Source organism: Zootermopsis nevadensis, unplaced genomic scaffold, assembly GCF_977971745.1.
Source record: "Zootermopsis nevadensis isolate Lab colony 2312 unplaced genomic scaffold, Znev_1.0 Znev_ptg000043l, whole genome shotgun sequence".
Lineage (NCBI taxonomy): Eukaryota > Metazoa > Arthropoda > Insecta > Blattodea > Termopsidae > Zootermopsis > Zootermopsis nevadensis.
Genome location: NW_028259175.1, coordinates 82697 through 96976, shown reverse-complemented (window position 1 = coordinate 96976; position 14280 = coordinate 82697). Strand labels below are relative to the sequence as shown.

The following is a 14280-nucleotide window of genomic DNA, read 5'->3' as shown; positions in this document are numbered from 1 at the left end:
CGAAGATGACGGTCTTCGGGGGATTTATAGCTGTGTTGGTAAATTTCTAGCAGACTACAAGGCGCTGCAACTCAGAACAAAGCCATCTCCAATTCGCTTCAGAAGTTGTCACTGCCAATTATTTGGAAGTAAATATTTAAATTCTACTATTAAGAAGGCATGTTTATGTTGCATTATAAATAGCTATTTTTAACCCTTTAAAGCCTAATGGTAAGTATAAATACCCTAAGCTTCAACAATTAATTTCCCTGCATGTCTCGGCACCGAAGATAAATGCATTCTACTCTCGCATTTCCCTCGTCCTCAACCATCCACACAGGGTCGCCAGTCTATTTTCATTTGCTATTTTGGGCAAACTGTATCAAACAAACACACAATAAAGACACAAAATTTATCTAATTATCCGTCGGCAGGTTTCATTTCGACATGGGTTCGTATTCTTTGATTAGTTAAGCAATGAAGGCCACCACTAAAAGTATTATAGTTCTAAACACTTAAGCACTGGAGGTGGAGACAGATGAGATATTACTTTCTTCTGGCTATTACGTGAGTATATACAATTTCATATAATAATTCACGGCACTCATTGGAACCACGGTTCCGGAGAATTTGACTTAAATACGTCTATACGGAAAGGAAGTTTATATATTGACTTTATTCTAAATATTTCCTTTATAGATCCTTTACAATTGAGATAAGTTTGATTAAGACATTGATTATTTAACTTGAATTAGTTACGTTTAAGATGGATCTGTGGTAGATGAATGGCGGTTGCTTCTAACCTTTCGTCCCCCCTTCCTCAACGGCGGTCTTGGCTTCGTTTCCATAGAAACGGGAAGATGCTGTCATCACTCTGGTTACATTCTGAGACACACGACAGGTGCAGGGATGCCATAAAAAGATACATAGATTTTTAACTCCAATACTTCATGAATTTCAAGGAATTTTTGATGGAGATAGAAATTTTGTATACAGACGTAAACATGTCCACGAATTTCGTGGCATCAGGGTGAAAATTAACATAGGTTGTATCTGTTGACCTAATGATGGAAATTTTGCTTAGACAGTTATAATTAAATGTAATGATTATTAATATTATACGCCACTATCACCGTAATTATAAAATGAAAGGAAGGGATGGTATGAGGACTATAATCACATCAATGATCCTGATGGAGAAAGATGACACCTGAAATGTCGCCGTAAAAGTTTTAGGTCGTACATTCTACTTGATGTTAGGATAATGAACGACGCCATTTCACTTAAAGCCAAGCTAATAATTCCCTAGAAGAGTTTTCAACTACACGCTTCTAGAAAAGCGAAATCTAGAAAGACCAAAGACAGCTCGTGTAAACAAGAAACAGATCTAATGGACCTAAACACATTAGAAAGAAAGTTGGTGTCACAAATTCTTCCCAGGTCGAGAATTCAGGTTCTCACGGCAGCGAGTACGAAGAAGACTGTCTTCTGAGAAGTTTCGGGGGTCATACTGCCTCCATCTTCAGGGCACACACAACGCAACATCGCAGAAGACAGAAATCTTCATTCTCGCCGCTGAGAAAACTTCAAATTTCGCCCTGAAGATGGAGGCAGTATGACCACCGAAACGTTAGTAGAGATCTACCTGACTACAGAGCTCAACATCCCAAAAGACAGAAATATTCATACTCACCGCTTTGAAAACTTCAAATATCGCCCTGAAGATGGAGGCAGTATGACCACCGAAACGTTAGTAGAGATCTACCTGACTACAGAGCTCAACATCCCAAAAGACAGAAATATTCATACTCACCGCTTTGAAAACTTCAAATATCGCCCTGAAGATGGAGGCAGTATGACCACCGAAACGTTAGTAGAGATCTACCTGACTACAGAGCTCAACATCCCAGAAGACAGAAATATTCATACTCACCGCTGAGAAAACTTCAAATATCGCCCTGAAGACGGAGGCAGTAAGACCCCCGAAACGTTAGTAAAGATCTACCTGACTACACAGCTCAACATCCCAGAATGTAGGAACCTTCTTACTCGCAAATGAAAGAAACTCAAAACTCGTCCTGATGATGGAGGCAGTATGACCTCCGAACTTTACTTTTATACCCTTTAAATGGAATGGTAAGTATACGTACCACCTACTCCAACAATCAGTAACACTTTGTGTGGTTCTCGCCGTAATCAGCGGTCAATTCCTTAAACAGCGTTAACCAGTTGATCTCTGTAATGGTGAAGAGTTGTGTTTTCTTCGCGGTCGGACTGGATTCTTAAATATCATTCAAGGATTCATTCGTTAACAGCATTCTGACATTCCTTTCAATCCATGAACGTACTTCAAATTCGCTACTTTTATAGAATTCAAGTATTCAAGACTATCATCATTTCCCTTCAACTGTTTACTGAGCCTGAGTTCAGTGTTTTTCATGGAACAGGGCGCCATACCCTAAGCCAGATCAGTCCACTCCACACCATGTACGTTTAACGATGTCAGAATTGCGTGGAGTTCTACTCTCACGCCTTTATGGAGTGCGCTTTAGGCTGAGAGCTAAGTTTTTAATATTATCATTAATCAGTGCGTGGCTTGCGTTACGCAGTGGTGTTAAGACATCGCGAAGAATGACGTATTCTCCTTCAGAACCCTCGAGCGTCTGCTCTGGCTAAAATTTGTTTCCTTCTCTCTGGGCTTGAGGAGATATGAAACTATGACAACTGAGAAATGTAAAGGGGAGAATAAAATTAAAATTAACCCTGAAGAAGTAGGATGTAAGCATGTGGCCCCATGGAGAGATCTCATGAACCTCTAAATTCCATAAAAGACTGGGAATTTCTTGACCTGGTCTCAAGGACTCCACTTGTCTCATTCAAAGAACATATGAACCCTGACATCTTACAGGAACATAAATTAGATTTATTGAAATCCATGGAATAATGTAGTTTACAGTATAGCTCCTACTACAGTGTACAAATGAAAGGGACATCAAAGTAATAGATACAAAATAAATGTTCCCCAGTGAATTTCAAACCTCTCTGGCAAATAGAAGTCTCTTCGGGAAATCAAAGATCAATACCTCAAATCACTGTTTTGATTAAAGGTACAGTAAATATAGCCTCCAGCTCATTTTATGATTTGAAACATTTTATATATTTTATATCCTCACTTAAATAATAACAGAGTTGGGATCAAAAGTAATTCATTAAGAACAATAATAAAGACGAATTTGCCAGACTTTAAATAGCAAAGCGTGATAACTCGCCTAGTCAAAAGCAGCAACATTTAAATAAATATTATAAAACCCACGTGATAACTGGCAGCAAAGGTCTTTAAGAATTGTTTTCCAATCCATATGAAATGGTTCTTTAACCATGCTCAAATTCGCACGAGTTACTTATCAGCAGTGGGTAAAACAATTTCGAGATGATGGAACCACCACCCTAGCAAAGAAAACAAATTCTGCGAACACAACAACTCTCTGAAAGCGACAACAGATGAGCAGAAACGTCAGATACTCGGCCGCCATCTTTCGCGTCGGTCTACTTGATCGTTGATTACATGTAGCAAAAAAAATTGTAGGCAGTCACTGCAATATGTCGTTGCCATGGCCGTGTCCAGTTAGGTTATGTATGGCCAGGTCATTATAATTATCTTTATTTCTCTTTATTATTCGTATGTTCACTCAATTTTTTTGGATTAGCTGCTTTGTGATTCATATTTTCATTCTGTGTCTGTGTGTGTTGTAATTTCAAAGTCTTAAGATAGTATAATTGCGTCATATTGTGAATCAAATATTAAATTAATTATTCGGTTTTGTCCGTCTAATCATTTTACAAATAAGATAATTAAATTATCATTTTATGTCCCACATCAAATAATCGATTTACATTTGGAACATTTTTACAACGTGTTTCGGTTTCATCGAACCATCTTCTGGTGTAAAATTATATCGACAAACTTAAAACTCAATTACAATTTCGATATAATTTTACACCTGAAGATGGTTCGGTGAAACTGAAACATGTTGTAAAAATGTTCCAAATGTAAATCGATTATTCGATGTGGAACATAAAATGATATTTTAATTATCTTATTTACAACATGTTTCGGTTTCATCGAACCATCTTCAGGTGTAAAATTATATCGACAAACTTAAAACTCAATTACAATTTCGATATAATTTTACACCTGAAGATGGTTCGATGAAACCGAAACATGTTGTAAAAATGTTCCAAATGTAAATCGATTATTCGATGTGGAACATAAGATGATATTTTAATTATCTTATTTGTAAATTTTAAATATAATTGTGATTAGACGGACAAAACCGAATAATTAATTCAAAGTCTTAAATTTAGACAGCTATGTTTCAAACAGTTGTGTGGTTAGTGCACATTCCCAGTTTCACTGTAAATTTATTCAAGATCAAACATTTGATGTCTTCTTCAGTGTTTCAACTTCTTGTGCGTAATGTGTAGATCTATTTGTAGCTTATCATTTCTCTAGGTCAATACTTTGTTTTGTATTATGTGGAATTTATATAATAGTACGAATTTTACTTTATAATATATATTGTATTATTATTTTTATTATGACTTTTTCCACATCTATCGTCATCTGACTGTCTTATGGATCCATGAAATGTAAATAAATTATTATTATTATAGGAATTACTGTGCTTAATCTAAGTCCCTATAACTTGCATGTCACTTTGATGATGTTCACATGGCTTAAGTACACTTCTGCCATTAGAATAATTTCATACAAATAGAATAGCATTAAGGTACGCCACAATATAGTCAATAAAAATATACTCTGCCACATTTATTGATTGTGCGTTACGGAACGGACATAATTAATTTAAACTGTGTCCAGTCTGAATTAATTAGTATCTTATACAAAGTGTTCAAACGTAGAGCTTGGATGAAAATGTAATGATTTAAAGAAAAAGGTCCATATATGGGGATTAAATGTAAGATGCTGGTATATGAGGCTGTGTACCTTGGCATTAGTGCAGTTGAGCAATGGAAGGTTAATGAGTTTCATAAAGGTGCACAACATGATAACAGTTTATGTTCTGGAAATTAAGTGAAGAATTATCATGAGATACCATTTTGTCCTGAAAATAATTAGTATAAATTTTCAGGCATGCAGTGTTCTAATTCTGAAGTCCTGAAATTATGATATCAGAAGTCTGCAAGTTTCAGTCTGGAATCTGCCAGTGTAAAGACTCTCTCCTGTTTTGTGTGTTTGGTGCACAAGAAATGTGCTATCTAACAGAATTATGTTTAATTCATAATTTTACAGCAAGAAATTGATATTATCAAAGTAGAAAATAGAGTGAAGAAGATCCCATTGGTATCAACACTGACGAGGTTTACATACCATCGACATTTTCTGTAAAGAATTTTGAACCGGAAGTAAGCATTGCTGTTAGCTTTCATTTGCATGAAATGGTTACAATGAAACAACTTTTCTTCAGCTTAATAATGTTGCAGTTTTGTGCTCTGAACTGGATCACAGGTTCGAAGTGAATAGTCTATTGATTATCTTCACCTACTAAGTGATAACAATCGGACATAGTCGTAAAGAATGTCTGTTCCATTTCATGTAATGGGAGGGAATAGCATTGACTGATACATGTGTGGTGGTTCTACAGAACTGCACAGATTCACCGAAAGATGTACCTGGTTCAGATAGTGAGACGTGTTACGATGGAAATCAGGTCGTCGGTATAAACACAGAGGATGTCACAGATATAGAAGTTGAGGAACACTCTGTGCCAGTAACACAGGTTATCTTATTTTCACTGCCGAGAACATTTTTTACAAGTACACAAAGTCACTTTTGTAGGATCTGAGTTTTTCACAGCGGTGACTCTGATGATGACTGTCTTCTGGGTTGTAGCAACGTGTAGTCTGGTAGAAGTTTACCAGCGTTTCAGAGTTCCTTGCTGCCTCCGTCGTCAGGGCGATGAGTTGGTAACCTGTCAGATTACACGGTGCTACAACCCAGAAGACGGCCATCTTCAAACACACTATTGAGTTTTTCATCTGTTGTTCTATCTGTCCATCCAGAGGAAATGACCCACTTCTGGTGAATGGATTTTGAAGAGTGCTTTCCAAAATGTGTTCAGTGGATTATGTTTTGTTGCACATTGCTTATAGAGTACTAGTTTTAATCAGTCCTTAATTTAGGAAAGTAATTAAATATTGAGTAGATTATGAAATGTTTTAAACAGTGTTATAACCACAGGAACATTGTGTTTCTTCATCCCCTCCATTAACCCTTTGAAACCAAAGCTCATCTGAATAATTTTGAAGAATTCATTCCGTATCACTAAGAAAGCACAACTCTTCAACATTACAAAGATAGCTGGTTATGTTAGGTTATGTTAGGTTGGTTAGGTTAGGTTAGGGTAAGGAAATAATTGCTGTTTGTTAAAGTAGGTGGCGCATGTAGTTACAACTGGGCTTTAAATTGTTAAGCATTGTTTTGATAGTACATCCTGCCACTGAACATAGTTTTCAGGACAGTAGAATGATCGACACCCATTTCTTCAATACCTGTTGGAAATCTTGGGTCTGCAGAAGACTAACATCTGTAAGTATAATAATGACAACCGGAAGATGGGAACAGAACCAATATTCAAAACACTGTTTATATCAAATATAATTCAGACAACACACAATGTCCAGATTGTATCATCAGTCTGCTACTGTCATCATTGCTTAGAGAATCATCAGTTGTCCTGTTATAGACCCAGAACAGTAATGATAACTCTATCCTGCTGTGTAGGAACAGAGTGTAACAAAGTTATGAAGGAAATGAAGTTCGATCTGCTAACATTCATAGATTCTGAAAATGGTTCTGCAGTAAGTGACACTGATATTAGGGTAAGCTGAGTTACCAGACTGCACTTACAGTGAATCTTGCCTAGGATGATGAACCGTGTGGTTTAGTCTTTCCACTGGAATGAGGACTGTCTGTCTGTATGCGGTAGCCCTCTAGTGGCCTTTCCATCAACTTTGAGTTACAACTGACCAGATGGTCAATCCTTTACTGTTCTGTAATTTCCTCTTCTCATGTTCCTTTTATCTTCTCTCTTTCGATGGCTTGACATTCCTTTGCCTGGTCCTGGTGGACCATCTTACAGGATGGGGTTGTTAATAGTTGTGTTGTCTGTGCCTGTGAACTTTAACGGTGCGTGGGCTAAATACTCGATGATGATCTCTTGAGGTTGAGGCACGTTTGGGATTAGTGTCCCTTCAAGTGTAAACAGTTTTGTTTGTATGTATTATTTTATATTTCAATACAATACAAGGTTTTAAGACTGTGAAATGCTGGTAAACTTCTACCAGATTACACAGCAAAACATCTGAAAAGGCAGTTATGTTTATTTAAGCTGATTTTGTGAAAATATATTAACAAGAGTAGCAACACTATATGCTGTTAGTCAAAATCCATCAAGACAACTGCATAACCTCACTTCCTGATACTTAAGTTCCCACACACAAATTAATTTAACTTCTTGTGTGCCAGTTTTTCTAACAAAATCTGACTGGGTCAAGAGAACTTCAGTTTGGACATTACGGCATGGAATGAGAATCTGGGAAGATGTGGCATAAGTGACATTTGCAAGTCTTCCATGCACTGGAGACACGATGCCCCTGAACCTTGTTCCTACCAGGCTGTCATTCAGGAGTCCAACCGATGCATATTGAACTCAGACCTGACAAACTAAATGCATTAGCACATTTACAATATCTCGATAATTTTATAACCTAGCATTCATGTTATGTAAATTCTTCATGTACCACACAGAATTAACAGTTTAAACTAATATGGAGGCCCATAATTCTTGCAATATTTATAAAACACACCTTCCACTAAATTCTGGTCATGTGATGGGGTTTGGTAAGTAAAGTAAAGTTTGTCCCACTATACGCCATGTAGGCGCTTGGGTGGAGAGACGGTATAGCTCCTCTCTTCCTTGACCTCGGCACTAGATGGGGGGTGTGGTCAGCATCACGCTCCGGTCGGCTTTACCTCCGGGAAAGGACCCCCGGTACCCATCGTAGAGGAGGCTGGGTGGGCCCCAGAGGCTAGAGGAAAAATCCTCTGCCCCCGTCGGGGATCGAACCCCGGTCGTCCAGCCCGTAGCTAGTCACTATACTGACTGAGCTATCCAAAAAAACATAATTATCACCTTGGTTTCAGACTCATTCTTTCTCCTCTTCATGTTATGTTCATCCAGAAATTTTTCTCATTTCTTTAACAGAGTCCTTTGAGTGAACATCAACCTTTACACAGTGGAGAGAGTCCATATGCATGTAATGTGTGCAAAAAATCATTTCGTCAAAATGGTGGTCTCAGGACACATCAAGTCACGCACAGTGGAGAGAGTCCATATGCATGTAATGTGTGCAGTAAATCATTTCACTCAGAGGGGTCATATGAAGAGACATCAAAGTATATATCATTGAGACTGTTCTTATGTGTGATGAATGATCAGTGCATACGTAGTACATAGTATCCTAAATCCTATGACATGTAAGATATTTTCCTGCCCTGAGATTCTGAATAAATGTCAACTCGTGCAGAGAATATGTTCCGATACTGGAGTAACGTCTTACCTGTTCACACAAAACAGAAGATATATTTGAAAAAAAAAAGATTGGCAAAAATAAACAGCTTTAAGGGTTTCAGTGAAAGTTCTGTAAGTTCTTTAGAACTATGAAACTAATATATTCGTCTCAGCTTATTTGGCCTGCTCTTCCAATCCTCTTTGCCTACTAAATATGATGCAACACTAATTCATTCAGAACATAACAGAAAAATCTTAATAACAGACTCCATGCAGCAGAGTTCTTGAGTCATCAAGGAATTCCCAGTCTTTCATTGAACCCTAAGTTTCACAGCTTGAGACACTCGAATCAAATACACACACTTTAGAAATCTCGAAAAAAGACTTTTAAAACAAATGCTAGGTCGGAGAAAACATAACATTAATCTATTTTAAGGGATATATTTTGTTTCATTTACGATTCATTAAGGTTACAAGAACAAGAAATAAAATTCTAGCTGGAATATTGCATGGAAGCGAGCACGAGGAAAATTTCCACTTAAAGCCGTTGTGCACAGTTAATCTACGAAAAATTTTTATAAACAAGGTTATACGAGAAATTCAGATTACACATCACGATATAAACTTAAATATTGCTCACAAATCAAACTGTGCGAAACACGAAGTATTTAAACATACCATAATCTTCTTTCCTTTATACTCCAACATAATACACGATCGCCCAACCTCCTGACCGGCTCCCCTGAAAAAGAAGTGAGGTTAGGATCGAATATTTCCGAAAAACCAATATTATTCTAACCTATAGCTAGTGTAAGATAACAGCATTAACATACAAAGGACATACTTGGGACTCGGGCTTTCTTTTAGTCGACATATTTCGCCTTACGTTTCAAACCAACAACGTAGAACACACAATTTACAAACTCAATTGCTCAATGCAAAATGGGCATAGAGTACAGAGTATAGAAGTTCGTAAACAATCACAAGGTACTGTAACCTGTACGAAAGACTTTCTAATGGAACGTCTGAAGAAAATCTACTCCCTCCCAAACCTGCTCCACGGTCCAGGTATTTCTTCATTCAATTGTATGCTTTTCTCGACTGTTACGAAATGTATATGTTAATCTCTGTGTACAGAAAACCACGCGTCAGTTTCTTATATTATGAGAAGAACACCAGATTCATAAGGAACCACTAAAGTAGACTCATGATGTAATTTATGTTCTTGACAACCAAATACGGTGCTTATGCGATTACAATCGCGGTGCCCGAATTTATAACTTGTGTTGGGCAAGGCCGTGGTTTAGGCAACACGGAGTTTTCCTCCGTGGCATCCCAACAATTACTCCATTCACACACAGAAGAAGGCAATGGCAAACCACTTCTGGATCATCTGCCAAGAACGTATATGAACAGGTCCCAGTCCGAGAAAAGGAAGGAAGGATCCTGTTCATATGGACCTGTCGTCAGACAGAACACTAAATAATAATAAGATGAGGTGGTCTAGCGGTTAGAACTCTGGCCTTGTAATCCTGGGGTCTCGGGTTCGAATTTATAACTTGTGTTGGGCAAGGCCGTGGTTTAGGCAACACGGAGTTTTCCTCCGTGGCATCCCAACAATTACTCCATTCACACACAGAAGAAGGCAATGGCAAACCACTTCTGGATCATCTGCCAAGAACGTATATGAACAGGTCCCAGTCCGAGAAGAGAAAAGGATGGAAGGATCCTGTTCATATGGACCTGTCGTCAGACAGAACACTACAAATAAAATACAGACGGATTAAAACAAATAATTAATATAATATTCACAATATGACGCAATTACACTATCTTATCAGACGTACGCCGCTTTCGCACTACGAAAACTCTTTTATAGAAGCTTAGCAGCAAAGAGACGTGAAAACTAAGCGAAAGGATTCATAATTCATATGACAGCCTAACAGAGGATGCGTGATATTAAAATATGACGAGAATCGAACTCGAGCCGGAGAGAACGAAAATACGTCCCCGTGACAAAATCTAAAAATGTGAAAATCGGCGCTTCTTGTGTCTACGTGCTCTTTCGGTCGACTCTCAAGAGTCCATGTGCGTTGTTTGATCTTAGTTTACGAAAAAGATCAAGATGGCTGCCTCCATCATCAAGGCGATGAGATTCAAGGTCAACATAATTTAACCTCGCCCTGGATATCTATATTAACGTCTATACTTGAGCTTAACACACGCGGTTCAATTTGTTTGTACGAATGATTTATCATTTATTGGTTTCATTGACATAGAAATGTTAATTTTCACCGGAATTAATTTCATCCTGACTAGAGTAATTTTGTTGCTACTCTGTGCTGTGTAATCTGAGCACTTACGTGAATTAAGAATAAGCAACGAATCCGATTAGTTTAATTTCATGTTAATATTTTTGCTGTTTCTAAATGATTACAATAAACTTTCAGCCCTTCTCAACTCTTTAAATCCCAGTGGTAAATGTATATACCATCTGCTTTAATAATAACTATCTTAATTTTGTATTTATGGATATCATATGATTCTCACTTTAACCCTTTGAAGCCGAAGATCGTCTGAATATTATTTACGAATCCAGTCCGTACCGCGAAGAAAACACTACACCTCACCATTACGAAAATCAGCTGGTTAACCCTTTGAAGCCGAAGATCGTCTGAATATTATTTATGGATTCAGACCGTACCGCGAAGAAAACACTTCACCTCACCATTACGAAAATCAGCTGGTTAACCCTTTGAAGCCGAAGATCGTCTGAATATTATTTACGAATCCAGACCGTACCGCGAAGAAAACACTTCACTTAACCATTAGAAGTCGAATCAGGCGGTACCACATAAGATTTAACAAAAGAACATCCCGGTCAAAGCCTTAAACATAAAAATAAACTTTGTGGGATTTGAGGTTCTGACGGAGTTGGGTTGTCAAGCCTCTGGGGCTTGTTGGTAGATACCAATGTTTCGGAGGATCTGTTGCTTCTATCCGCAGGTCTGAAGAACTGTGAGCCCAAGCCCACATGGTGTCCAAACTCTTCTGTTATTTACCTGTACTCCGATCTTAATCTGTATGTGACAGGATTTAATCTTGTACGATGGACAGATACATCTTTCAGCTCTGTGTATGTGGACGATACTTTTTGGCTTCATCCACACACGTGCTTAATTCTCTAGCTAAGATTACAGATGCTTACAAATAAGAGAAATTCAGACCTCGGTTTATTTTATTTAATTATTTTATTTTTTATATTCGACTTTAATGACTTTGACTGCAAGATAAACCAGTTACGCGGGAGCAGCGTGTTCGAGATTCAATAATACGTGAGGATGATGTTCATGCCCTGATCCGGGTAGAGAATCTGCCGTGTCAGATGGTTCTTGAACACAGGAATTATTATTTTCTGCTCGATGGAAACCCCGAACAGTTTGAAGCCCAAAATTTGTCGAAATAATATTCAAGAACGCAGTCTGTACCAGGAATGAAAGACAACACTTCACAGTTAAAAAGAGATCGGTAGTTAATGACAGTTTGTTACGAGAATCGAAGCAGTTTGAATTGCTAGTCCTCCTAAGAGAGGGGGCCTATATATTTAAAGTTTTAAAATACATGATAGATCTGTTTTGTGTGAATTTTGGGGAAAATATTAATGGGAGTCTATCAGAACATTCAGTCTACAGAAGGAAACGATCAGTAGCCATAAACTGTAAGTGATTGTAGAAGTTTGTATTGTTCAATAAACCAGTTTCTATGTATGGGCTTGTACACTTTTCTCTGATCCTTACTGTCAAAGCTCCTAAGGTATATTAGGTTTCCCATATTTTTCATTCAACATTTCAAGCTTTCGAGGCTCTTTAAGGTTTGATAATTGTGTTGGTTAATCAGAGCACTTGAAATACATTGTTTCTGTGTTCTAGTACCATAATGTCAGAAGAGATATTGTACATTGATCTGAATCATTCAAACAGAGATTCCTTTGAAACACAGGGAGTCAGAATGATGTTCATAAGAACATAAAACATGCTGATGATAGGAAACTTAAAACTGTTTGTCCACTTGGGTGCGAGCAGTGGTTGTCAGCTGACGTGCCACTGAGAGAAATGGACTCGTCTCCGGGAGAGCTGCGCCTAGATGCTACGTGCGTCGAGGGAGCGGGTCCCGGCTGGGAACCGGGGCCCTTGGCTAAAGGTTTCAGCGCGGTGGGGTGATCTTTAGTGGGGAGCGGTGTCGAGGAATCCAAACTTCTAACTCCCCAGCGCCTGGCCCAGAAGAGGAATGCCTTCTCGACACCAGGACATGATCAATCTGATTGACCACATCCATACTTGGTACCTTCCAAACAAAGGACAAGTTTCTGAAGTGTCCTTCGAGCCTTATCTTGCACATTCTGTCTCCTAAAGGCTCGAAACCTAAATAGCTTCGTTTTTATCCACCCTGCCACGTCCATCCCATACTTCAGCACCTCCGTCATCATGTGGCCACGGTCAGTGTCGCGGTTCGCTTCCGAGTCCGTGAACGTTTGCCAGGGTCCATTACCAAAATGATCCATCCGAGGCTCTTTTGAGAGTATCCTAACAGTACTCGTTTTCCGGGGTGGGGTTGTTATAACCCCAAGCCCCAACCTGGAGGACCAGGGTATCGCTCTTAGTCTGGCGCATCGCCTTAGACCTGTCCGGCTTGGGTGACCCTACCATGAGCCGAAGCTCCGGCCGGCATAGCCCTTTCACACGTGAGCTGAAGTGACTGCTAGAGATAGAAATCCCAGCGAAACGCATTGGACCCTTTCAGACGAGAGCCGCGGTGAACCTGTGCGAGCGGCTCATCAGCCACTATGCAGCTCTCCCCGCTAGAAGCGGCTTATGGCGGGGAGAGTCTTGCCTGCTTCGACATGGAACCCTTTCACACACGCAAAGAAACTTGAATTTGTAGGAAAAAGAGGTGGTTAGAGCAAAAATTTTAATATCAAACGTACCTACGGAACAAGTCAGCGATTTTAAATACTAAATTAGTCCGTTCCTTAGCTATCTTCAATGCTTTCTTGTAAACGTGACTATTTCTATGTTCCTGCAATCCACACTGAACAATATCTGTATGTTGGTACTCGTGTAAATCTAAGCCGCTGTTCAAAGTCTTGTAGCACCGATGTGAGATGTTCATCCTGGAAAGATAACATCTTTTTATCTATTAAATTTGTTACCAGCTACCAAATATGACACTGTCTCATCCAGTTCTATTGATTTGTAACTTAAAATACAAATGAAAAGGGAAAAATACAAGAGCTGAGAGGGTTTACAATGATCCGAGCTGTGCAATAAACAAATCATACTGTCGTCTACATAGGGATTTTAATTCTGTTATTATAATCATCGCTTTTCCAATTTCCATTAAGGAGTGTTGACAACTTAATATATTTCACTAAAATAATTAACACTTTAAAATAAGCACGGTACGCTTCCGTGATAAGAGAAATAATCTAAAATACTTCATCCAAGTATAAAAAGTAATCAAGTATATCAAACTGCTTACATGAATATGAAATATATCTTAGTGCGAAACAATTTATATTTCACAGAATTTATTACAAACTTTTCTCGACTTACTGCGAGCAGGCAACAATTTTTTTAATAGTGGCCAGGCTCATCACTGCGTAATATCAGTCGGACTACATTTTTTCAGTCCCAAACTTTAGGGACAA

The 14280-nt window shown here is 38.5% G+C and overlaps 1 protein-coding gene and 1 long non-coding RNA gene across 11 annotated transcripts in view; one reads left to right on the top strand and one right to left on the bottom strand.

The window, feature by feature from the left end:
- The first annotated feature begins 301 nt into the window (after positions 1-301).
- On the top strand, positions 302-8593 carry LOC147871707 (uncharacterized). The gene is made up of 2 exons (XR_015538389.1): positions 302-546; positions 8268-8593. It is a non-coding gene; the product is annotated as an uncharacterized LOC147871707 (long non-coding RNA).
- The window catches only part of LOC147871706 (uncharacterized), a 22360-nt gene continuing 14720 nt past the window's right edge, over positions 6641-14280 (bottom strand). For 3 of the 10 annotated variants that reach the window (XM_087360349.1, XM_087360350.1, XM_087360351.1), the window contains 3 exons: positions 13558-13743; positions 9252-9315; positions 7364-8622 (listed from right to left, as the gene is read on the bottom strand). In XM_087360349.1, coding sequence (XP_087216475.1) covers positions 8524-8622; positions 9252-9315; positions 13558-13742 — 348 coding nt within the window. In that variant the 5' untranslated portion in view covers position 13743 and the 3' untranslated portion in view covers positions 7364-8523. Of the gene's footprint in view, positions 7253-7363; positions 8623-8998; positions 9316-9417; positions 13744-14280 lie in introns of those variants that run through there. The other 7 variants (XR_015538384.1, XR_015538383.1, XR_015538386.1 and 4 more) reach the window with 7 other exon arrangements.